The 26,403-nt window shown below is 46.0% G+C and overlaps 1 protein-coding gene across 1 annotated transcript in view; it reads right to left on the bottom strand.

Annotated features, from left to right (window-relative positions):
* Positions 1-13,654: 13,654 nt before the first annotated feature.
* The window catches only part of SH3RF2 (SH3 domain containing ring finger 2), a 99,760-nt gene continuing 87,011 nt past the window's right edge, over positions 13,655-26,403 (bottom strand). The window contains exons 6-8 of the mRNA XM_012658245.1: positions 20,835-21,067; positions 17,186-17,547; positions 13,655-14,532 (exon numbers count right to left, since the gene is read on the bottom strand). Coding sequence (XP_012513699.1) covers positions 14,257-14,532; positions 17,186-17,547; positions 20,835-21,067 — 871 coding nt within the window. The 3' untranslated portion in view covers positions 13,655-14,256. The remainder of the gene's footprint in view (positions 14,533-17,185; positions 17,548-20,834; positions 21,068-26,403) is intronic.

Raw genomic sequence — 26,403 nt, forward strand, 5'->3', positions numbered from 1 at the left:
GAAACTCAGCCTTCATGGTTAGTTAACTATTCTGGGGCAAAGTTCTGGGCTGACATCGTAACCATTCAAACTCATCCTTGCCCACCTCTCTTAACACCCCCACCACTTTTTGGCCCATGACCATGTGGAATCTGTATGCTGGAACTGAGAGTCCAGAGATGAAAACTTTAGAAAATGGGAGCTTTTCCTATGCTGCTGGGATTGGCTTGTAACAAGTCAGATTATTTATTTTGTGTTTCAGAAAATATTTGGTTTATTGGCCTAGCAGGTTCAAAGGAAGAGCTAAATCCTTATGAAACACTCCACTACAAGTCATGGAAAGTTTCCAGAGACTTTAAAAAAAAAACAACAAAACAGCAGGTGTAAGAATTAGGAGTGGTGGTTTCCTGCTGCTCAAATTGTGAGGGAGAGAAGGCAATGTATGAAGGTGGACATGTGAGTAAGAGGTCTTTGAGGACAAGGTTGTAAATAGCCAATGTGTCAATCATACATCTGGCCTTCTTGGCAGATAAGGCCAATGCTCTGGGACTTCTTACCACCTTCTCTCATGGTTAACTGAGAGAAGGGTATGGTTAAGAAGTCCAAGTTATACATCCCATTAAAAGATGGGTGCTGGTTTAAGCCCTGCATGTGACTGTTTCACACAGAAGAAAACATTTTTGTAACCTCACAATGCAATCCTTACTCTGCTCATGGTTTGGCTGATGCTGGCTCCTATTTACAAGCAGAATTGGATGAAAGACTGAGGATGCTTCAGTGTAAAATTAGGATCTGAACTTTAAAACAACAAACATAACACAGTGATTCTGCATTTCTGTCATCGTCTTTAATAATCAAATCAGTATGTGCTTTTAAAAATGAAATCCTGACAGGAGGGAGGGTTCATGCCTGTAATGCCACCACTTTGGGAGGCTGAGGTGGGAGGATTGCTTGAGGTCAGGAGTTTGAGACCAACCTGGGCAACATAGCGAGACCCCATCTCTGCAAAAAATTAAAAAATTAGCCAGGCGTCGTGGGCCACGCCTGTAGTCCTAGGTACTTGGGAGGCTGAGCCAGAGGATTGCTTGAGCCCAGGAGTTTGAGGTTACAGTGAACTATGATCACACTCTACCCTGGGTGACAGAGACCCTGTCTCAAAAAAAAAAAAAAAATTGAATTCTTATTCATGTTTTAAAAGAGAGAAGATGAAAATGTGTACTTCAAAAAGTATCAGGGTGTTTGTGCATTTCACCTACCCGTGCAATGTCTCTCTCAGGTTAGCATAGATAACTTAAAAATTGTATTTTAGATTATAGTTTTTTTAAAAAACCAGGAGTAGAATGTCTTCTAATGGCTTGTTCTTTATGATGGCTTATTTATGAACATAAAAGAATGCATGGTTATAACTGGTATTTATATCTTTCTACTTGAAATAGCCTCTTTGTAAGCATTGCAGTCTGTGGCATCTCTCATATAACATCATGGATTTTTCTTGTCTGGGATTCTTTATGTATCAAGTCCTTATTTCCTTGATCGCTGTGTTCTAACAGAACTCCTCTGGGTCAGCAGGTATGGGGGAAAGACAGAATGGAAATGGAATGGAAAAGAATGAGGATGTGCAGAGGCATGCAGGCCGCTCGGCAGGGAGCCAGGTGGGGCGAAGGCTAGAGGACATTGTGCACAAGCAGCGCGCTGTCCCGATCGAACACCCAAGAGGAGACTGTTTTGTCACCCCCCACATCGCTCTAAAGCTAAGCTGGAGAGACAGGCCAGACACAGAGCTGGAAGGCATTTGATGTCCGGTCTTTTCATGTGTTAGGTGCCAAGCTGTGAAGAAATCGGCAAGATAAAGCTAGGCTTCGACAACAGGAGTGAGGGGAGTCAGGAGCAACCTGTGACAGCGTGCGACTCACTCGCTTCTGCACCCTGGCCCACCACCCATTGCTCCTGGGGGTGAAGGCAGATTTGCTCTTTCTCCTATTACCCTCCTGTCTTGGGAGCCAGATTAGTCTCATTCCTGTGCCATTGCTGATGTTCAAGGAATATCACATGGTCCACAGACTCTCCACGGAGCAGTTTCCATCCGAGCAGGTCATTTGTTCTCTTCAGCATCCTGGTCGCTCCTAGCTCCTCCTGAGAAGTGTGCCAAGGCAGGCTCTGTGAAGGTGAAAAAGATTTCAGAATTTATTGTGTGTGAATGCAGCTGGGAAGAACTAGAGTTCTTTAAAATTCTTAAACATTTTGGGCAGAGTTTTGTCTTTTCTTGTCACAGAAGAGATGCTGTGTCCTCCTCAGTGCATGATGTCAGGAGGTACCTAGTATCTATTTCCGCATTAACTGGCGATGCTAACTTTGGTCTTTTGGCTAAGGTGGTTGTCTACCAGGTTTTTCCACGGTAAAGTTGTGATTTTTTTCTTTGTGATTAATAGGCATCTTATAAAGAGATATTCTGAGTCTGCTCAAGATTTTACCCACGAGTTTTAACATCCATTGATGGTTCTTGCCTGAACCAGTTATTACTGTAATGGTTGCTGAATGATGATTTAAAAATTCCATCATTTCCTCTACACTTAGTCTACTGTAAGGAAGAGCTTTTCCTTCTCCCCCATGTATTTATTTATAGCAGTATGAACCCAGGGATTCCTCTTTGATTCTATGGGTTATCGTCCATTACTGTCAAAAGTAAAAAATAGGAATCTAATGATGAAGAAACAACAGACAAACCAAAAATTGAGAGAAATTCTGTAAAATAAATGGCTTATACTTTTCAAAATGCCAAGACCATGAAAGACAATGAGTTTTGAGGAACTGTTCCAGATTCAAGGAAACTACAGAGATATGACAATTACATGCAATATGTGGTCCTGAAAGGGATCCCAGACAAGACTTTTGAAAAAAATTTTTCTATAGAGGAAAATAGCAGGACAATTGAAAAAAACAGTAGGTCAATTGAATAAGATCTGTAGACTAGTTAATATTAATAGTACTATACTAACATTGATTTCCTTATGTAAGAGCATATCCTTGTTTTTAGGAAATACCCACTGAAATGTTTAGGTATAAATGGGCATTTGGTCTTCAACTTACTCTCAAATGGTCCAGAAAAAATTAAAGTGAACACAGTACGATGTTAACATTTGGGGAACCTAGTGGAAGCATTTACAGGAATTCCTTTACTATTTCAGCAAACATATAAATGCCTTCCTATCATCCTCACATAAGTAACCGACATCCTCCCCTCCCTGCCCAACCTTTTGTCCCTTTTCTCCTCCTTAGGCTGAGACTGCTCAGGAGGAAAGTGCAGCCCAACACCGCTGGCAGCCCCTTGTGAGGGCAGGTGGTTTGAATGCGTATAACGGGAATCGGTCGCTCTTTATGACTTTGTTGCCAGAGCATGGCTCTTGGCCCTTCCGAGTGCAAATAAAGTCCACACCGACCATGCTTTAGGAGAAAACTAAAAGGATGCTGGGAAATTGGTTTGCTAAAATTTACTAAGACTTTTGAGTTCCCATGAAAAGTCAGTAGAGACAGAAAAGTAGAAGCAGTTTTCCATTTCTTGCCCAATTTCTTTTCATCTAGAGCCTTATTTCTTTTCTATCTGGAGACTTGTGCTGATCTAGCAGGCTAGTTTTCTCTCTGGGGAAACTTTCATGATGATTGCGGCCTCATTCCTTGGGGGGTGGTGTGGAACAGTCACATCTTGCAAGCAAAGTTTGTGGGAGTCTTACCCCATCAATCTGGGGAGTCTTACCCAAACCCCCAGGCTCAAGGCGGAACCATGATCAGTGGCCCCAGAGACTGGATATCCCGGGGGAACACCAGCTTTCAAAAAGGCAACCACGTTTGTGCTCAGAGCTGAGCTTCTCAGAGCTCTTAGGGCCTGCAAATGCATTGCCGCACGCACCCATTTGCTAATGTGCTCCTTGCAGCACAACAGCAAAGCCCTCAGAGGCTTCAGGTGGCTGCTTTACATTCAGCAGGAGAGGCGGCACGAACACAAAGTCTGTGATTACCAGGATGCATTCTGTGTCTCACCACATCAATAAATTACACAGGATTTGGAGTTACGCTGTCTTTGCTATACACCACTGAACACGGGCAGGAGTTTCATTTTGTTATTTATGAATTTTAGCCCTTAAAGAGGAAGGCGGCCTGCCTTAGACATATCCTGCCTCTCTTCCCTGTGCCTAGGTTGTGCCAGAGCTGATGCTGTCAACCTGCTAATCTCACGGTGGGCCCAGGTATGACTGCTTTGATCTGCACATCAGTCCTGGTGTTGGTGGCTGGGAGAATGTCCCTCCAATACTGAAGGCAAGGTTATTTTGGATTGCTGCGTCTGGATCTCAAGGGAGTAGCTGTGGTTTGTTTGCTCTTTTAACGACATTTATTGTGATGTAGCATTTCTGAGAACAAGCATGGGGCAGGGAAGTAATAAGGATGTAGCTGCCAAGGGAAGGCTGGCTGCCACATTCGTCTGACCTTCCAGGTTGTGCTAAATGATGTAGAAAGAACTTCCACTCTAAGATCAACTGACATTTTAATAGGCATCCGGAAATCCTCTCAATGGTAGGAGATGTGACTTTTCTTATGGCTGGTGTTGTGCAGGACGGGGGAGCAGCTCTTACTGGTGCTGAGTCTGCAGGCCAGGGGTTTTAGGATTAGGCAGGTAATAATAATTTTTCATTTACTCAGTGCTCAGAAGGCAAGTCTATTTGAAGTAGAAAACCCTGATGTCTGCAGGATAGCTTTTGCATCTCATCTTAAGTGAGGGGGTGAGCAGTTGGCAGCCATAGACTAGAACCGATTGCCTGGGTTTAGTTCCAAACTCCACTAATTCCTAGCCTTGTGACCCCATGAAAATTATATAATCTCTCTAGGCCTTAGTCTCCTTACTAGTAACATGGGGCTAGTAATACTATCTACTTTGCATGGTGGTGAGCTTTTTAGATTGGTAGATACACGTTATAAGTGAAGCACATAGAACAGTGTCTGGCACATAACAGAGGCTCTATAATTGTTGGCTCAAAATTATCATTATACTTAAAAGACCTAGTGAAGGCTGTTTGTTGTGATGCTACTTCTCAATAATCTCAAACAATAAAAATCCTACAGGTGGAAACAGATCATGAGACAGTGGCTCACTGTCACACTCTTTGCTAGAGTTTCTTTTGCCCTAAAAACCTGTCTCAGTTTCCTAAGTTGAGTTCTTAAAATCTTACATCCTAATCTATAAAAGGATAAACATAGATAGTAATGAGGATAATAATAGCTTGGTATTTACTTTACATGGTTGTTTTGAGATGGCCTCTATTATTATTTCCATTACACAGATGAGAATACTGAGACTTAGAGAGGTGAAGTGACTTGTCCAAAGTCACATGGCAAGTTGTACATTAGATACAACTCAGATATTCCAATTCTGTAGCCTGGGCTCTTAACTGCTGTGCAGCGAAGGGTGGAGGGAAATAGCAGGAGAAGGGGAGAAAGAGAGAGAAGGAGAAAGAGAGGGAGAGAGGAGGGAGGAGGGAGGAAGAGCAAAAGACTCACAACTAGTAATAAGTATTTTCTGAATGAATAAACGGGTGCAGAAATTCAGTAAGTATATCTTAATGATAACAAAGGCAATGACATTTCACGCCTTGTCTATACAATTCCAAACAACCATTTTGACCTTTTTTTTTTTTTTACAAAACAAATGACAGATTGCTTTTTGCTTGCTGCCTTGTTCTCATTGCATTAAAGAGCTGTGAGGGCCAATCCCTCTCTGGAAGGTGAGTTCTGGAGACCCTACAGTCTTGGAGTGCTAATACCCAAGCCAAGCCCCTTGCTTGAGAGATGTGGAATGGAGCGGGGAAAAGGGACGTAACTTGCGTTGCAACTTGTGCTAACGCCAGTGGTATCTTTCCTAAATTCGTCCTTCCTATGAAGTTTCCTTCTTGTCAGGAAAAAAGAGGATTCATCTATTCTCCAATTGTTCATTCAACAAATACCGTGTGATCAAAAATGCTTGATAAATGAAGGAATATTCATCGAATGTACGCCATGGAGAGCTTCCCGGGCATGCTGAGCTCATTCCTGCTCTCCCCACCATGCTGTCTGTCTGGTTCCTTCTTACTCTTCAGGTCTCAATTCTAATGCTACCCCCTTGGAGAAAGCTTCCCTGGCCACCCACCTAATATAGCTCACGCCCCCCCCAGCTATTCTCTGCCCGTCACTTTTACCATTTCCTCCTCTTCACAAAGGTGGGGACCTTATCTACATTGTTCACTGTGTGTCTCAACTGCATGGAACAGTACCTGCCATATAGTAGACGCTCAATATTTATCGACTAAAAATGAAGGAACAAATGAATGAGGTGACATCGATTTTTACCCAGGAAGAAGACATTCTGTGACTTTAAATGGAGATGGAGTGAGAGCGACATTGGAGTCCGCAGGTCACAGTGGCACATCCGGCAGGAGTTTAACTAATCAGCACATGCATTTTCTGAATTACGAAGTGTGCCAGGGACATTTAATTTCTGTTAACTGGCACCAAGGAGGAGGGGTTGTGACTGAAATCACCAGCCAGCTGGAAGCATGTCTGCAGCAGACCTATTTGCAAATCAGAGTGGACATTTCACAAATGAAATGTCCCTAGAGGGCAACTCCCATGTGCTTGCCGGCTGCATTCGGGGTACAGACAGCCCCAAACCTTAAATCTTCAACAGATGAGGTGGCAAGGTGGTGGGCACAACCAGAGGAGAAAAGACTGATGCGGATTATGGCATAAAATGCATTTTAAAATATTTGTCATGTTGCCCCAACTCTGGCACCGTTTACCAGCTTATCTGAAAGGAAAGAGAGCAAAGAAGCCGAGGTTTCTAGTCTTGCAGAGCTGGTCCCACCATTTGCCAGCTAACCTTGGACAAGTGATTTAGCTTCTGAGCTTCAGTTGTTTGATCTATAAATAAGGGACAATAACACTTAACTCATGATGGGAGGTGAGGATTAAATGAGAAAATGAATGTAAATAATAATAACAGTAGCTAACATCACAGTATTTTCTATGTGCCGGGCACTGTGCTTATGACTTTATGTGCATTATCTCATTTAATCCCCACCAAAGGGAAAGCACAATTAATATCTGCATTTTACAAGTGAGGGAACTATAGGTTGGAGAAGTTAAACGACTTGCCCACGGTGACACAGTGACGAAACATGGAGCCTGTATTTGAATCCAGGTCACCTGACTCTCCTGGGCTCTTAGTAACCTTGCAGCAAACCCTCTAAGGGACTGACTGGCTCAGTACCTGGCACTCTGTGCAAGTCTAATACATGGCAGCTATCAACAGTAAGATTCTGTCCTTAGGCTCAGTATTCCTCCTGCTCACTGTTTTCAAGCCATTGTCATGCCTGCAATGTCCTCCAACAGCTACCACTTCTGGGGTCCTTCTGCACACCAGCCTCTGGCCTACTCATTTCACTTGTTGATCTTCCCAACAACCCTATGAAGTGCCCATTATTGTTCCCACTTTTCAGATGAATAAAGAAGGCTCAGAGAGGTTAGTTAACTTGGTCCAAGGTCACACAGCTGAGAAGTGGTGGGGTCGGGATTTGAACCCATGGACACGTGACTCCAGAACCTAGGCACTCTCCTCTCCATATCACAACATGTCTCCATGCTACCCATCTTGCAGAACCTTTTCTCCTCCATGAAGCTCTCTTGAGAGCTAAAACTCTCTCCCATTGTTCCCCTCTCTTACTTCTGTCTGCTAGAGCCTAACTTATTGTGGTACTCTTTGTTCTTGAACTGTGCCTGCATATCCATGACTGGTATTAACTACCACGTACTGAACTATTTGATGTGCCCAATACCACGCTCGGAGCTGGACATGTGTGATCTTGTTTCATCCTGCGGCAAACGCTGGGAGGTGGATGTTCTCATCATCACTTTACACATGAGAAAACTGAGGTCTAGGGACATGTTAACCTTTCCAGTTTCTTTAGTCATTTGCCAAAGGAAACACAAAGCTGAGACAAAACCCCAGGTGATCTGGCTCCAAATCTCATCATCCTAGCTGTTATATTAAATTGCTTCTCCAGATCTTGTAAAGTTCTAGTGGATTGGGAACATAGCTGCTATAGTTACCCTCAAATCTTTGTCGACTGATGCTTTAAGTCCTCTGTTGGAGGCCCCATAACAAAGAAGGCCTAAGCTCCCAAACTTGCCAACATCTAAAAACAACTTAAGCTTAAAAAAAGAATTCAGCTTATAAATAGAATGTGCAGAACAGAGTATTTGGAAATGTGGTTCTGATATCTAAAATTAGCCTTCCCTTCAAAGCAGTATCACCCCTTCTGACTGTCTGACTGTTCTGTTCCTTGTCATGGAAGCTGGTGCTCTCTCTCTCTACTCTAGCTGTGAGTGACATGTCGTCAGCATTTAAGGCAGTCCTCCACTGTCTCCTTCACAGAGATATAAAACATCTCCCAAGGAACTAGGGAGAAGGTGACAGGGGCTGGGGGACGAGCAGGAATCTGGGTACAACCCTTTGAAGGCAGTATTTATTTGAATTCCTCTTTGGTCCTCCAGGCCTGTTTTAGCTGCCTCCCTATGTTTAGATTCAAGTTTGCTTTTCGTTTATTTGTGAGGTTCTCCTGAATGCAAATAGCTTTCATAATCCTCTTGGATGGCCAGGGCGTCAGTGTTTTCACGGGAAGGTCATTAGGATGGTGCTGGCCTCCAGGACACGTGTGACCTACAGCAGTCAAATCTTGACGTCACAAATGGCCCTCATCAAGTCGGTCGATCACGCTAGCAATGATTTTATAGCATTAGCGAAACTGCACACAGTGCACAAAATGGCCTCTGCAAATGCCTTTTACCTTCCTCTTTTGGGTCTTGGCTGGCATCCTTTTAGTCCTTACCAGGCTGCAGCTCTTGTCCATCCAGCAGTGACACTATTTGCATAATTAGCTTGCATCTGTGGATGTGTGTCTACCCCCCAAAGCAATTGCACGTGAACTTTGGATAAACACCAGCATGGAACACTAGAAGATGTCAGCTTTCTGAGCCCTCTTGTCCCTCTTGTTCCCACGGAGGAGATGGAAGTGGGGGCTACTTTGAAAATCATACCCCCTTTCTTCTGGGACTCCACTCTGTATCATTTAGAGTGAGGACAGACAAAACCAGAAATAATCTCACGAAGAGAGAGTGAGTGATCTGGGGAATGCAAAATGATCACTGTGTTTTGATGTCAATGATCCAGAACCACATTGCAAGCTTCAGTTCTTTCTCAAGTTGCTCGGCTCTGTCTGGCAGCCCTTGCAGTGGGGGTAGACTTGCGTTTTGGATTTCTCTGGGCAGAACACTCTTAGTTATCTTCCCTCCCACCCCTACTTATTAGACAACAAGACCTTACCTTGTGGTTTTTCTCTGAGAAAGCTTGACTGAGTTAAACTCTCCTCTGTCTCCGTCCCCATCCTGGTGACCTCAGCAGCACATCCCATTTGTCCCTCCTCTCCAATCTCATCCATGTTGACGGTTACCATTGAAGAAGAGGTAGGTAGTGACTTAAGATTAAGGTTTGGGGCTTACAGTGCTGGATTCTAGTCCCTGTTGCTTTGGACAGGTCATTTGACCTCTGAGCCTTCATTCTAATCTCTAAAATGGAGTAACAGCCGTACTTCTGTCAGGGCTGGGTAGAATTAGATGACATGATGCATGTAACATGTAGAGTGCTTGGCACGTCTGGTGCTCAGCAATGATGGCAATTATTGCTGGATGAGGAGTCAGAGATGCTAGTTTTTTTTTTTCAAGTTTCCACTCCATCTCAAAGTAATTTTGTGACCTTAAGCAAGGAATTGAAACATTTTGAGTCTCAGTTTTCTGATCTGTAGTCTGGGGACAAAAATAGCTTTTCCCTTCCTTCTCACAATGTTCTTATGAGACTTTACCAACAGCACTAGCAGCAGCAGCAGCAGCAGCAGCAGCAAGATCTCTTTCAGTTTCAGACTCAGAGGAGCTGCTTTTGGGTTCTGTGCTTGGCTACTCAGGTGCCAGGCAAGGCCCAGAGGACAGCTGCCTGAAAAGCCCTACACGCAACCAACTCAGGCACAGCCACACAACCTGTGTTTCCTTATTCAGAAGCAGCGAGGTCTCCAAAGACAGCGGTGATTGGAAAAATTCTTGTAAAAAATCCCTCCACACTAGAACCTCTCAACACTAGACATGCTGGTGCATCAAAATCTTGGTTCCCAGCAATGAATCAAAGCCTGAGAATCCCAGGGAAAGAAGCCAGATGTGAGCTCAAATATTCAGGCAGAATGTCTGTGGCCTTGGGTTGCAATGTTTGCTTTGACTAGTGTTTACCGAATACCTCTCTGGGCTACGCAGAAAATTCCATATGGTACATGAGCGGGAAAATGACAAGGGAAAGATAAGCACGGAATTCAGGGTAGCGATTGTGAGGGAAGTTGGAGGGGAGGGGAAGACAGGAATGGGATTGAGAGGCACACGGTGGGCTTCAGTGGTGTTGATCATGACTATTTTTATAAAAGCTCGGTGGCAGGCATATGATTATTTGTTTTATGACCTCATATAAATATATATGTGTGTGTATATATATTTCATATGTTTGAAACATTTAATAATAAAAAGGAGAGAAAAATAGAAAGGAACCCTCAAATTCAGAAAAAATTAATAAGAAACAAACACTCAAGAGGGCTGTATCTATTTTTATCTATCCTGTATCTATCCTGTTAATGTTTTTATCTCCATTGCTTCTCCCAGGGTCTGGTCCGCAGTGGGTAGTGGGTACCTGTGATCAAGTGAGGACATGGACGAATGGACGGTGAGTCTGTAACGCTCCTCCACGGCCCCCACCCCCACCAGCTTGACTTGGCTCCCACCGCTGCTGCATGCTATCTGCTGAAGGGGAGATCCTAGAGGGCCCCCTAGGAACATTTTGTTTCTGTTCTGGTCTAGGACATAACGCTATGGCTTGGCAAATGATCAAGATGGCTTGATCATTTAACATTCCCCTATTTCAAGCAAAACGTCCTTGCATGATTTATTCCCAATGACACCAATCTGCTGCAAACATCTCTGGAGTTAACGTCTCCGGTTTGGTCCTGTCTGCCAAACACATTCCCTAAGGGACTGTCTTTCACGGTCACCTGAGAGGTTGCTGGAAGAGAGCGCTAACACATTCTTTCTTAGCTAAAGGGAGAACCAGGGCCTTTTCTCTCAAGACGTAAATAAGAGAAGCATCGGTGGCAGCAGCTGCTGAACCAGGCACTGCCCCACGCCAGCTTGCTGAGCACTTGGGCCCAGCTGGAGAGACTGGATAGGACTTTGCCATTTTGCCTGCTGCAGCTGCTCACTTCCTGGGAAGGGAGTTCAGAGGATGCATGGCTGCCTGGGGTCAGAGGCAGGAGAGAGGATGAGGATGGATGCCTGCTCTTCTTATTGAAACAGATAACTTCTGTACCTGCCACACCAGTGCCAGAGGAGCTAGGAAGCTCACGGGCATTACTAATGTCTGTGAAAGTGTGAGCTGAAAAAGGCAGACCAGCGAGCGTGGAACTGCCCTCCCTCCCAGTCAGCTCCTGTCCTAGGCTAAGGGCCAGGCGAAGGTGATTGTCAAGGGCTGGCCAGTGGCCAGGATGGGGCTGGGAAGAGTGCTCTTGGCCTCTGAGTGACCTCTCGGCCCTCCTCTGTACTATAGGGTAACAGTCAAGATATTTGGCCACGAGTATCTCATAGGCACTAGCCAATGAGAATGAGGAAGGGCTTCATTGCTGGGGGTCTCAGCTGCACCTGGCCCGAGGGAGGTGGAGTGTTGGGAAGGGCCCTGGAAGCTCAGAGCATCCACTGTTCACCTGTGAGTACAAACCTATTCCAACATGCCGATGACCAGTGTGGCCGTACTCCTGCGGAATGCCCGCTCTGCTGCACAGTCTGACAGAGGTGGATTGATCCTACGTGCATCACAATCGCTTGGGGAGATTGACAAAAACACAGACGCCAGATCCCTCTCCCGAACTACTGAATAAGAATCTCTAGGGCCCAGGCAAGGCTCACTATGCTTCTGAGACCCGAGGACCCAGGATCCGCTGGCTGATCTCTAAGGATTCAGCTCCAGCGTTTGAGGGGTTTGTGCTGCCTTGAGAGACGGAGTCCAGCACACAGTCTCTAGGGGGCCACGCCTGATCCAGGTGCAGGTCATGCGGGCGAGTGCGGAAGGCTGATGGGGCGTAGCACATCAGGGGGCGCCTTGCCCGAGCCAGCCCCCTGGATTGCTGCGGCTCAGTACTGCAGGCCTGGGGTGGACAGATCCCCTGACTTCTCAGGAGACACTGGAAGTCACCGAGCCATGTATTCCGTCCTGCATCTACCTGTCACAGGTGGGGCACTGCCTTAAACTCTAGGAAGAGTCTGGGATGGGTGAAGGGTGGGGAGGCAAGGCTGGTCCATACGAGCAGGGAAGGAGACAAGGCCTAAGTGAGTGGTCTAAGTGCTGCTTAATGAGACCATTTCCTCAAGTACCATCCTCGGAGTGTGTCCTCTACCCCTCGATGTCCCCCATATCCCCCAATCTAATCCTACCCTCAGCACCATTAGTCGCACCGAGGTGCCAGGGTCTGACCCCAGAGCAAAGCTACCATGTTGGCTCTACCGACGTATGGGCAGTATTGTGTGGCAGGATTATGGTTTTGTTTTGTTTTATTAAGGTCTGGAAAAGCCTGTGGACAATTCCATTGGCCAAGTGTGTGGGGTATGGAAAAGGTACACGTTTGAATCCCAGGATCTTCAAGAACTGTTGAGGGGAAAGGTCTAATTAGACCTGCCTTTTCTTTTTTTTTTAAATGGCACCCAGCTTTAGTACCAAATAATATTTATGCATTTAAGTGCCCACATTGATGGGCATGCAATAAATGCTAAATCACAACAATTAAGTTTAATGAGAATTAATGGGTTGTCGTACGGCATTGCCTTGCCTCCCTGGGACGCCTCCTCACCCGTTTACTGGGCTCTGCCTGGCTGGTCCCGAGCGTGTCAGCCCCGTCTTAGTGGGTCACCTAGTTTCGCCCCCTTCTCCATTGCAGACTGTCCTCCTTTCACCACCTGTCAGGAATGGCAAGGTTGCCCCCTTTTATCTCCTTCCCTGATACTCTCAATCCTGTATGTTTCTCTCTTACTTGCACACCCCCTTCTCTCCTCCATATTTTCTTCATTCTCCCTTTTTTCTCCTCTGTTTCCCCCTTTCCTCTCCAACCTTCTTTGTCCAGTCCCTGTTATGGCAGCTTTCCTCTAGGCAGCACCCCATCCCAGCCTTGGACTGGCATATTCCCACTGACGTTGTTGCCTTGTGGGCGAAACAACTGAGCTGCCCCACATGAGAGGAAACCAGGGAAAGTCAAGACTGTTGCAATGCAAACAGAATTTACATCCAGACTCCAGCCCCATACAAGGCTGTCTTTAAGCATGTTGTGTTTTCTTGGGAAAGTCAGTCTACATGTAGAGCCAGGATGAATCAACAGTCAGTGATACCATACAAGGCCCTATCCACAACCACATGCTTTCTGCTTACCTATCATGTAGGATTATATGCGGGAAAACAGATCAAGAAGCTTAAAGTATGATAATCTTTTGATATTTGGCAGTCAGCTTTCTCTCTGACCTTCTTGTTTGGAGCAAACTTGGGGAGCTGACTCCCTCTAGTTTTAGTGGGTTCTCAGAATGTTCAAACTGTCCATCTTACACCCCTCCCAGAAATTCTCCCTTTGCAGCCAGGATTATGACTTTACAGAAGGAAAAAATATGGTAGCTACTAGTGGCCAGTGCACAGGCCCCAAAAGATGGCAGAAGCTGTTACAATGCTTGTTGAAGTTATGATAAGGTCAAAGAAGCAATGCCAACAATCCCACCCTTGTCACAACCTTGCTGGAGCCCCTGTTAGGACACCATAGAAATTCTACACAGAACACAGGGGATGAGGGGCCACACACTCCATGCTGGGGAACAAAGTGGGCCCAGCAGTCTCCCACTCCTTGGTCGGAGTAGTAGTGGGCTTTGCTGCATCAAATCATGATGTTTGGAAGGACACCCAATCTATCCTCCCACCCAGGGCAGGAATTTCCACTTCCACCTTGTTTTTTTCCTGGAGGTAAAATGGGAAGAACAAGGACCTGTACTCAAGTCCCCAAAGAATGGCAGGATGCCCTTAGTGGAGGCAGACTGTATTTAAATGCAATTCACCTCTTTGGGGTCTAGGAAAAGCCACCCGTGGATTCATTTGCTGGGAAACACGGTCTGCGTGGCTGAGGCAGCAGGAACCAGGGTCGTGGCCTTGCCAAGAGCTGACTTTCTCCGGAGGTCTGTCTGCTGTCCGGAGTGGCAGCCACTTCGATGGGCGAATAGGATGGTCATCTCTGGGCCCAAGGAGGATGCTTCATGCTGGGACCCCTTGAGGGTGGCTGGCTGTTCAGGCTTTCCGGAGGTGGGATGGGAGGTGTAGTGTTTGGTGGGAGGAGGGCTGTAATTCTGAAATCTCACGGTTTTGACTTGCTGCAAGAGAAAGGAGAGCAAAGGGACACGGGTAAGGTGGGAGACGTGTGTTATTTTCTCCTGGGACTTGGTTCATGGTGTTTTCCCGTACTTGTCTACACTCGAAATACCTCTTTTATGTGTTCACTCAGCAAATATTTGCGTCTCATTTAAGTGTCTACTATGTACCATGCACTCTGTTAGGTGCTGTGGATCCAACAGTGAACAAAACTGTCCTGACAGACGATTATAACAAGTGCTATGATGGGGGAAGTATAAGATGCTGAGAATGCAGAGGAGTATCTATCTCCAACTGGAATGAGGTAGACAGGGAAGTCTTCCTAGAGGCAGAGCTGTTTAAATTGAGAACTGGCTGGGAGCAGTGGCTTGCGCCTGTAATCCCAACACTTCAGGAGGCTGAGGTGAGAGGATAACTTGACTCCAAGAGTTCGAGACCAGCCTGAGCAACATAGGTCGACTCTGTCTCTACAAAAAAACAGAAAAATTAGTGCAGGACTACAGGGTATGTTGGCATGCACCTGTAGTCCCGCTACTTAGGAGGCTGAGGTGGGAGGATCGCTTGAGCCCAGGGAGTTCAAGGCTGCAGGGAGCTGTGATGGCGCCACTGCACTCCAGCCTGGGGGACAGAGGGAGACCTTGCATCAGATAAATAAATAAATAAATAAACAAACAAACAAACAAATAAATAAATAAATAAAACTGAAGGATTAGGAATTATCTGGGAGAAATAGGGTAGGCAACCCCCTGTGAAAAGGACCTGAGGCAAAATTTTCTAGAAAAATGAAAGTTATTTTCTCTCTCTCCTCCCTGCCCATCAATAAGTCCTGTCTCTGGGCCTCCCTCCTCCTTGGGGCCTCTCCTGATGACTCCATTTAGAGATTTCCTTAGAGCAGAGTTTGCAAACTGGACAGCTACTGGCTGATTTTAGCCTGCAAAATGTTTGAGGGTTTGACCGACTCGCCAACACATACAAATTGGGAGATTGCATATCAAAATCAGAATTTCATATATGCCTTTTAAAAAATGAAAGATCTGGCACACTGGGCCTATGGCCCATTCTGGCAACAGCTGGCTGGAGCTGAGAAGCAGTCCCCCTTTATATGAGATGCGTGATCTTCAGTTTGTGCCAATCCCTCCCTGTCTTAGGGCATAATGAAGTGTTCCATGGTACTGGTTAGGAATGATTTCTTATTTCCATAAAATTCAATCCTAGTGTCCCCCACTGAGAATCCAAGTTTTTTCACACTTTCTGACCCTCACCATATCTGGCGAGGTCTGGGCACTTCTTAAATACTTATGGTTTGAGGGCTGTATCTAATAATTGGAGTATTGCACAAGTGGGGTCTAGACCACTTTTAATTATTTGAATACTACAATTCAGAATAAGAACTCCCAACATTTACACCAGTTAACACTAACTTTTTCCAAATGCTTTTCCCCATAAGCATATAGCTTAGCATTAAGAGCATGAATTTTGTATCATATCTGGATTCTAGTCCAGACACATGTGTCAGCTGTGTGACTTTGGGTGATGTTCTTTAACTCCCTAAGCCTCCATGTCCTCATTTTAAAATGAGGATGAAACTAATGCCTACTTCAGAGGGTTGTTGTCAGGATTAAATGAGATGAGGCATGTGAAGTAGTCAGCATGGTGCCTGCCAGGTCATTAGTATTTGGTAAATGCTTAACAAATAGGGGAAAACCACATCCTCTTTCTGTTTTGGGGGAATGGGTGATGCTGGTGGTGATAGTGGTGGTGGTGGTGATGATGGTGATGATAAGAGTGATGGTGGTGGTGATAGGAGTGGTGGTGGTGATGATGGTGGTGGTGATAGGAGTGGTGGTGGTGATGATGGTGGCGGTGATAGGAGTGATGGTGGTAGTGATGATGATGGTGGTCATACTCAATAAACTAAAAAATAACAATGAGCATCACCTAATTTTCTAATGTCACCTCTTCCTTCCCACCATCCATCCTGCTTCAAGGATATTATGGAGACTATAAGCCTTTTACAAAAACTCTTATGCTTTCCAGTGGGAAAAGTCCTGGACTAGAAGTAAACAGATCTGACCTCTGCCAAAGAGGTCACCATAAGTTGGTTGTTGGAGTCCTTATCATTCAGTGTGAACTTGATGTCACTTAAATTCTCCTGTGCCTCAGTTGCCTCTTTTATACAATGAATAATTACGTGCCCAGCCCTATGTAAGCACGTCACATACCTTATCTCATTTCATCTCCACTCCGATCCTATTTGGCCATTACTATTCTTACCTCCATCTTACAGATTAGGCAAAAAAAGAATCCCAGACGGGTGAAGTGTTTTGGCCAAAGTCACCCAGCTAGCAAGCAGGAATTCAAATCAAGATGTGTCTGATGCCAAAGCCATGTTTTCTTCAAGCCGCTCTGGGCCTCAGAAGAAGTATGTATAAAATATTTGGGAAGCATAAAGGAGAATCGGTAACACAGCCAGGGAGGGTGTAAGTGGTATGAGGATGTGTGTGTGTGTGTGTGTTGGGCGGGTGTTGTGTGTGAGGATTCATTTGCGGCTGCTGTTTTGGTTCCTTGTCCACTGACACTGATATCTCAGGACTGAGATACGGTGCAAAATCGGGGGTCTAAAGAGTCAGGCCCCCAGTGCCACTCCACACCTACCTTTTCGATGCCATTTCTTGAGTTTTCCGGTTTCACCAGGATCGATGGTGGTGCAGACGCAGGTGGTTTTGGCGGAGGCTCGCTCTTGATGGGGATGTCCTTGCCTTCCATGATGAGGGAGCTGGCTGCTGAGTGGATCCGGGCATCGCTGCCCCTGCTGATGCACGTGAGGGCGGGCTCCCCCATGGGGGCAGGCTTGGGGCCCATCTCCACCGCTGCCACTGAGGATGGGGAAGAGGAGACCCCATGTGGCTGGTAGAACTGGAACTGCTGAGGCCGCACAACCATGGTGGGGCTGCGTCTGAGGGAGCCCAGCACAAGGGTGGGGACTCCTGACTGGACGGGTCTCTGCAGGGATCCATCTGGGGAATTAGATGACAGAGACATCAGCAGCTGGGTGGAACTGGGTAAGTGCTGCTCCTGATAGCCCAGAATAGGTAAGTGCTTTCTAATCTGACTGTGCTCACATTCTCTTGGGGTCGTTCAAAGGTGACCTTATTCTTTTTTTAGCACTGTTTGCTGATGCTGGCAGCAAATAACTCTCTAGCTGAATGTTGTGTGTGAGGCTGACAGAAGGTATATTGCTTCCATTCGCCCCCTCTCTCTCTCACACGTGCGCGCACGCACACGCCACACACACACACACACACACACACACACACACACACAGTGTGAAGCAGACACAGAAGCAGGCAAACCAAATAGGAAACAAAAGACAGAGTCGGAGACAGGAGACAGAGAGTAGAAACTAAGAAACACAAGGGAGCGACAACTCAGCAGGACGAGAGAGAAGCAAAGAGGAAAAGAGAGAGGAAGGGAGAGGACAACTCTGACCAGCTACTTGCTGAAGAAAATTCTAACACATGCTTCAGGCAGGTGGTTGTGGGGTCTCTTTTTTGTTGGGGGCTGCAGGGAGGATGGGTGAGTGGAAATAACAGTGGGTGGGCTAGGGAAGCACCACTCCAGACAGAGGCAGATTTGGACAGGTTATTTATTCCAGAGCTAGGGTTGGGTGAACGAGCTTGGTAAAGTCTCGTGACATAGATCTGGAATCCGACCTTCTCCTGGGGAGCCTGGGAGAAGTAAGTCACATCACCTCCTTGCACCTCGGTTTCCTCATTTGTAAACTGGAAACAGTAACAGCATCTCATAGGGCTTCTGGGAGGATTGTGTTTTAGGAAGTGTGCGAAGTGTTAGGATAGTGCCTGGAATGTAATAACTGCCCCGTGCTTGTTAGCTATCATTATTTTTGGGTAAAGCATAGCATACCCTAAAATTACAAGGTGAAAGAGTTTGGTTTTGCCCCTTCTTGAGCTCATTCTTTTTCTTTCTTAAAAAATTGAGATGGTCCTCCTTCAGTAAAAGGAAGCCATCTTTCCCCTCAAATTCTCTGGAAGACAGGAGATCCACATCCCTTGGACATATGTCCTGTGGGTGACCTGGGGAATCAAGAGTTCATTGCACTTTGTGGGGGGGTGGGGGCGACACCCCTGAGAAACGTTTTGGGCCATTTCTCTGTAAGGGTCTGCCAGCATTTAGAGAGCCATAGGTTACGTCCCAGCCAGAGATGTTAGTATAATACTTTGTGACACTCCATGGACACATGTTTGAATCAGAGTCATTTGTGTCCAGCACAGAGGGCCTGAGCCAAGGCCACGTTTGCACTGTGACTCTTCGTCAAGCCAGACGCGTACACGAAAAGCAGAACGCACACTAAACACAGTTGGCATCCTCAGCTGCTGCAAGCAAGCCAGTCACCATTTACACAAGTTTGACCTTTCAGTTGAGACATTTATTTTTCCACTGACAGCCCTGTGAGGTGCACACGGTCAATTCTCCTGTCATTTCTCTTCACTTTGGGGAGATTGATAGGCTGACCAGCCTCACCTTGGGAAAAGGGAGAATGAGAAAGCCTCTGGGACCCGGGAAGTCAAAGCAGCATGGGACAGACATGTCCTGAGGCTCTCATTAATGTGTGAAAAATCGGTTTTATGCCTTATCTATTTATCTTGTCAATTCCTAATTTTCAAGAGATTTAATGCTTTCTTATTACATGTGCATACAATGCAAGAAGTCAAAGCTCCAAGCCAATCAAGATCTATGCGAAGGTAGAGCGGGCATGGATTAAAGAAAGTGTGAGCAATTGCCCAGAGGATGCAATTCTCTGCATTCCTAAGTGGTCTAGACTGAGTGTGGACGTTTCAGCCCTAAGTGAGTTCACACTCTGGATGGACCAAAGATGATCTGCTTAGTTATAGGAGCAATGATAATTCTAATAAAATAATACTTTATAGTAATGTTTCTCAAGATATTAATTATGTGCTCAGCACTGTGTCATCAGCCTTATGTGAATTGTTTTATTAAATCCATTCGGTAACCCTGATGAGGTAGGTATTATTTTTATTTCCCTTTTACAAATGAGTGAACTGAAGACTGAAGAGGTTAGTAACTTGCCTAAGGCTGGTGTGGTGGGATTACTAATTTTGTGTGTGTGCTGTGGGGAGAGGTGGAGGATGGTAGGGAGGGTGAAGGAGGGAGGTGGGGCTGGCAGGAATGCAGTGGCCAGAGCAGTGGTCTGGTGGTCAAGCAGGTTGTCAGATGAAAGCACTGGGACTGGTGGAGTTAAATTCATCTCTTTTTCTTGGTGAATTTTCCTACGTGGCATATTGTCCCATACGCTTGTTATTCTTCTGCCTTGACTAGTCATATTGCATTTTCATGTTATCCCTTTGTTAAGATCCCAAGAGAGACTGTGGACCCTGATTTAAATCAGGGAACATGGAATAAGTCATATTTACTGTGCTTGGCTTGTTGTCCTCGACAGAGATGTAAGAATATAAAATTTTGATTTTTTTTTGTAGAACAATTGGGTTTCAAATACTTTTTAGAACACCTGAAAGTGGAATCTTATATAGAAGTTCCACTTGTGAAAAGATGGTTCTTAAGATGAAGAATCTGTATATATTGCCATGTGTGCAATGTGGATGTTATGTGGGTAAAAATAAAAGCAAGGTGCAGAATAGTGTAGTGAGTATGATAACAGGTTTGTGTATCTTTCTATTTCTCTATCTATCTATCTATGAAAGAGAACTTGGGCTGGGGGTTAAGGATATGAAGGAGACTTGCTTTTGAATACTTTGTGCGCTATAATCTTTTTTGTTTTCACCCTATGCATTCATTACTTAAATAACATAGTAGGAATCAGGAGCTCTAAGCACTGCCTCTTCCTAATCTCATTTCCTACTCCCACCCTCTGCCTGCTTATCCTACTCTTCCCTGTTTCTCTTGTGGCACCCCCTGAGGGTTCCCGGGAACATAGTTTGAGAAGCACTGGCCCAGCCAGTGCTTTGGTCATTCTGTCTTAAGAGCCAGCATCTATGTTAGCCATGTTCTAATTATGTGTTGGCACTCAGGGCCGCTATCAACCTAGTCATTCAATTTGCATGTATGAAGTGACCCAAGGCAGTGACCTTGAGTCAGTCTAGCTTCATTCAATAAAACAACTCATCATTTGGGCATTGTAAAGCACCTTTTGCAGAGGCTCAGTTTAAAGCCAAGATCCTGTTTTTATGAAAAGCATCCAGTGTACCCTGTCGTCACATCCCTCCATCACTTAGCTCTGGGCACGTACCTCTCTTCCACCACTTACTCTTTCTCATGCTGCTCCGCCCTTTCCGAAGAGACCCTTGTCCTATAGTCCCTGGGCCGGCTGTGCTCCTTACGGGGTTGACAATGGCGGTGGGCACAAAGACGGATTTGAAGGCACGGCTTTGCCGGGGGTCACCTTCTGAAATGCTGCCTTGGGAGGACACAGAGGAGGTGGATAACGTCCATGTGGCATAGAGACCCGGGCTCCGGGAATCTGGAAAACTAGAGGTCTTTCTGGTTGTTGGGCATTTTTTTTTTTTAAGAGAAGAAATAGAAAAAGAAAACTTTCAGTTTTATTTTAAAAACCTAACAGCTCCCAACTATATATCAAATGTAACCAGTTTTTACTTTCTTCCCACCCATACACACCTTTTGTCAACTGCAGTCTTAACTAAGTCGGCCCCACCTGCCTACACCTGGTTAACCAGGAGGTATGCCAAGCGCAGGGAGAGGGCCCACACGGAGGCTCTGATGGAACTAGAAGACTCGAATGTCATCATCTCTTGCTCTGATTCTGGTCACCCCTCACCCCATGTCCCTTTAGCCCTTGAGTTCAAAGCACAAGATCCTGTATGTGTTCAATTTGCTTTGCAGTGGCAGTTTCTTATTTAGTCAGTGACTTCTCCACTAGATTCTAAACTCTTTGAAGGCAGAGATTTTATAACTTACTTTTTTTATTTATTTATTTTTTAGAGACAGGGTCTTGCTCTGTTGCTCATGCTGGAGTGCAGTGGTGTCATCATACCTCACTGTAACCTCAAACTCCTGGGCTCAAGCCATCCTCCCACCTCAGCCTCCCAAGCAGCTGGGACTACAGGTGTGCCCTACCACAGCTGGCTAATTTTTAAATTTTTATGTAGAGATGGTCTCACTATGTTGCCCAGGTTGGTCTCGAACTCAAGCAATCTTCTCTTCTCGGCCTCCCAAAGTGCTGGGATTACAGGAGTGAGCCACAGTGCCCCACTTTATTAGTGATACTTTATCTCTCTGTATTCTGTGTATATTCTTGATTAATAAACGTTTGTCAATGGCTGCCATGATGCTTTCAGCATTGATGCCAGTCATTCTGGCTAACACATGCTGAGTGCTTACTCTGTGCGAGGCATTGGCCAAGGGCTTTGCCCACATTATCTCACAGGTTCTTTACAACAGCTTTCTTAGGTATGTGCCCTTAGTGCCACTATTTTATAAATAAAAGAATACAAAGACTTAGTTACTTGCCCAAGGAACTACTGGGCCTGGGATCTGAACCCAGGTTTAGGCTGGCCCTCCGTTCTTACCACTGAACTACACCACCTTAGAGCATTCATCATTGGGTAGCAGAAAAAGCCCTATATTCTGCCAGAAATAAATGAACTGAAGCAGCTGGAAGGCCCTATGTATGCCTCCATAAGACTCTAATTCTTCAGCCTCAGGCTGTGATTTTCAAGAACAGTATTAAAGTTTTATAAAAAACAATCCCTTGTCCATTGTTTCCAGCCTACAGCTCCCTGAACTCCGTGGGGAGTGGCTGTCATCTTCGTGCTGTTCTTGCCCTTTTACCAATCCAGCCCCAACATCACATCTCTTACCGAGCAGCCCATCAATCACCTTGTCACTCTGTTGATTAAGTAACTTCTACTAATTCCCTGGGAATAATGAACACAACCAAGGCACTGGCAACAGAAGTGCCCTCGTGGTTTCCTTCCCACCAACGCCTCCAGGTCTTCCATAAGGTCATTTCTCTTTCTCCTCATCCTCCTCTTGCTCCTTTTCTCTCCTTCTTTTGATTAAAAAAGTGATATGTAGTTTAATAATAAGTCAGTGTTGTATGAAGATAGGTAAAGCATCATTTAATTGTGGCCAACGCTGCCCAAGAAGTTTATCTAGCCAAATGCTCTAGGAATGGATGTTTGCAGCAAGGGGACTTCTATTCATAGCCGTCAACCTGCCTCTGGCCCCCATGCTGGTGCAGTCAGTGAAGAGGAGTGGGGCTGTCTACCAGGGAGGGGTCAGACTATATTCTGGAGAGAAATGCTCAGCACTGGCTTCCATGGCGGAGTGCAGCTGATCTGCCTGTCTTCTGAAGAGAGGCCTCGAGGTGTTGGATGCTGCAAAATGAATTGACAACTGGAGAGGCAGGTTCCCAAATTATTCCCAGCAGTAGCAACAGCAGCAGCATTAAGGACAGAACACAGCTAATTAGGCCCTAGCCACTCTCATTCCACCAATCCCTTCTTTGAATGACTGTTTATAGACTGAGGTGCGACCCCATTTCTCCAGGCCCCGCACTGGGCTGGATTCCAGGAACCCCTAAATCCCATGTCCCCCATCTGACACCGAGTCCCTCTATGTCTTTTGGCAAAAAGCTCAGCACTTACCTGGCACTTTCTTCCAACATCAAAGCACTTTACTGACATATATTAATTGATTCCCGTGACACCCCAGTCCTGCAGGCATTATGATCTTTGTTTTCCAGATGGGAAGACCAAAAGGCATTCTGGGCTTAAGTGGGAGGAGTGGATGTTGCACCTGATTTGCTCCATAGTGCAGGTCCCTGTGTCCTTCTAACTGGGACATTAGCCCTGACAAGCTTGCCCGATTGCACATGGGGCATCACAAACAGCAGCTCCTCTGTGCTCACCACTGGCAGCAGCCTCCTGATAAGGAGAATGGTTGGACCTTGACAATCTTTATACAGATCTGTTTAGAGAGTTAAAGGCCAATGAGCGGTGGCCCATTTGTTGCTTTTCTCTACCCATAAAGTACCAGGTAGGCATATGTGTCTGAAGTTGCAAGAAAGAGGAAGATCCTGGCTAACAGGGCGGAAGCGAGTTCATTGGGAGGGCAGAAGTGGGAGTTACGAGCTTGGAAACAGGATCCAGGAGGCTGCAGAGAGCTGGGCAGCAGAGATCCGCAGCAGGAAGCCTCACATCACATGCTGTGGCTGGGCTCTCACCATGAATGATCTTTAACCCTTGTTTATGTTTCAAAGTCCCCCGGGGTCGCATCAGATTGGCTGAACCTGACCCTTTGCTGTGGTGATGGGTTGAGGAGGAAAAGGAGGAGGATTTGGTTTCTTCAGCCTCTGAAGAAAGAGGAAGCGTCTGCCTCCCACCAAGACTGCACACGAAAGAGGACACCCAAGGGATGTTGGCCGCTGCACAGACGAAAACCTGACAAATGCTCTGTACAAGCTAAGCCAGGGAATGTCTCCGGGAGCTGGGAAGAGGCACCATGGTGGCAGAGATTCAACTGTGGTCAATAACAGCTGGACAGCTTGGTGTCACCAGCTAGCACCGAGGGCCTGGGCACAGGGCAGCACAGCTGCCTTTTTGTCTCTGGTGGTTGAAAGGCTCATTCGCTGAATCTTAAATCTAAACCCTGACATTTTGGTCAATTCTCATCTACAGTTAATCCCTAAACTCTGGCTGGTTCAGTTCATTAGGGGCCGATGCTAATAAGAGCAAAGGCTGAAATGCTCAGGGGGCACCTTAGACTGCAGAGCCCGGGCTGTCTTACAAGAGGCTGCACCACGCACCACGGGGGCTGCACGTGCAGAGCCATCACCGCAAACGGAAACAAAGGCTAGGGGAGCCCAAGAGCAGAATGGGCTTGCACATGTAGGCCAGCCCACTCGGATCTTGCACACAACTTGCTCATGGCTGTAGATACTTAGCTGACATCGAACAGCATCATTCAGTCCCGATAGTGGGAAGAACTAAACTTCCCATAGTGGAAAGGGTAGTTAAGAACAAGGGTTGCCTGCACCCAGGTAGATAAATTGGGCGTATGTCATTCATGTCCAGGATTAGTGGGAAGGAAGGGAACTTTCTTTGCATCAGAGAGACCATCAAGGAAAACGTGCCTACACTGTGAAGGGCTCGATCCTCTGTCACCTAATAACCTCCCAGGAGCATATCCTCTGACAGGGACTTGTTCTTCTAGGGAATGCTGGTTTCCCATAAGCAAAATCATGCCTCAAAATTAGCAGCACCTCAATATATGCATACGTTCAGATTTCTATGAGATGGGAGGAAGGGGTGAATCCAGCGGTGACCTACAGAGCCGAGACTCCCTCCATCGTCTGACGTGCAGGCATCTCTGAGGGGCTGAGAACAGATGCTCACCACTCAGCTTGCCCAAGAACACAAGAGATCTACCCAGGAGAAAAGCCAAGAAGGCGAGAAACGGAAGCAGGAGCCTTGAACTATGCTGGAATGGAATCCTACATGCATTCTAGTTAGGGTGACCATACGGCCTGATTTTCCCGGGAGAGTCTCAGTCCATACCTGCTCCAAAGTGTCCTAGTTTGGATGATAAAATATATGGTCACCCTTATTTTAATGGTTCTTTGATGGCATAACCAGCATGTTTGGGTTAAGGCCTAATGTCTAAGCAACTACCCTAGAAGTAGGCATGGGCCCTGGGGAATTCATGGAAGAAACCGTTCGTAAGTTAGGACAGGCATCCTCCTTGCTCCTCACTGTGACTTCTAGAACACTCCCCACCCTCCTCAACACTTCCCGGCTCTGACTCACGTCATCAGATTGGACCACCCACACACCACCTTGCTGCGGCCATCATTCACCCTCCACGCCTCTCCCCTCCTTCTTGAAGACTCTGGCTGCTGGCCAAGTGTCACTCTCTGGATACAACTGATCCTACCACGATGATCTCATCTAGTCTTATGGCTTTAAACAGCATCTCAAGGCTGGAGCTCTCTCTTAAATGCTAAACTGGTGTACTCAATTGCTTACCAACATCCTTACTTGGATCATTAAGAGGCATCTCAGACTTAATCTGCTACCAGCTAAGCCTTTGCTTCCCCTCACACCTCAAAACCTATTCCTCTTGCGGTCTCCATTATCTCTGTTGCAGTGAAAAGCAACTCCATCTTCCAGTTACTCATGGGAAAAAACCTGGACTCACCTTGAATCCTCTATTCTTTCACACCTGATATCAGATCTATTAGAAAATCCTGTGGTTTATAACCTCAAGTATATCCAGAATCTAACTAGTTTTCCCTACCACCATGGCTAACGCCCTGGTTCAATGCACCACCAGCTCTCCCCAGGATTATTACAATAGCCCCTTAACTAGTTTTTATGCTTTTCCACTTTCCTATCTATAGTTTATTCCCAACGCAGCAACTAGAGGGACTCTGGTTAAACATGGCTTAGATGATACCACTCTTCTGCTCAAAACCGTGCAATAGGGCTAAAGCCCAATCCCTGATTCCGCATGACCTGGCCCCCGATACTAGATACTATTGTGACCCCACCTCCTACTCACCTCCCCTCACTTGCTCTAATCCAATCCTGCCAGCCGGCCTTTGTGTTGGGCACTCTCCTACTCGGGGCCTTTGGACCCAGGTTCCTGTGGCTTGGAATGCACCTCCCTCAGAGCGCCACATGGCTCACCCATCTCCTTCATTCCTCCTTCTTACTTCTCAGCAAGGCCACCCCTAACCAACTCATCTGAGATCTTAACCACCCCCACACAAATTCTATCCGCACTTTTTTCTGATTTTTCTTCTTAGCCCTTATCACTAACACACCACATATCTTACTTATTTATTTTGTTTCTTA

The sequence above is a fragment of the Propithecus coquereli genome, unplaced genomic scaffold (genome assembly GCF_000956105.1).
Source record: "Propithecus coquereli isolate 6110/MARCELLA unplaced genomic scaffold, Pcoq_1.0 Scaffold58, whole genome shotgun sequence".
In the NCBI taxonomy this organism is placed as follows: domain Eukaryota; kingdom Metazoa; phylum Chordata; class Mammalia; order Primates; family Indriidae; genus Propithecus; species Propithecus coquereli.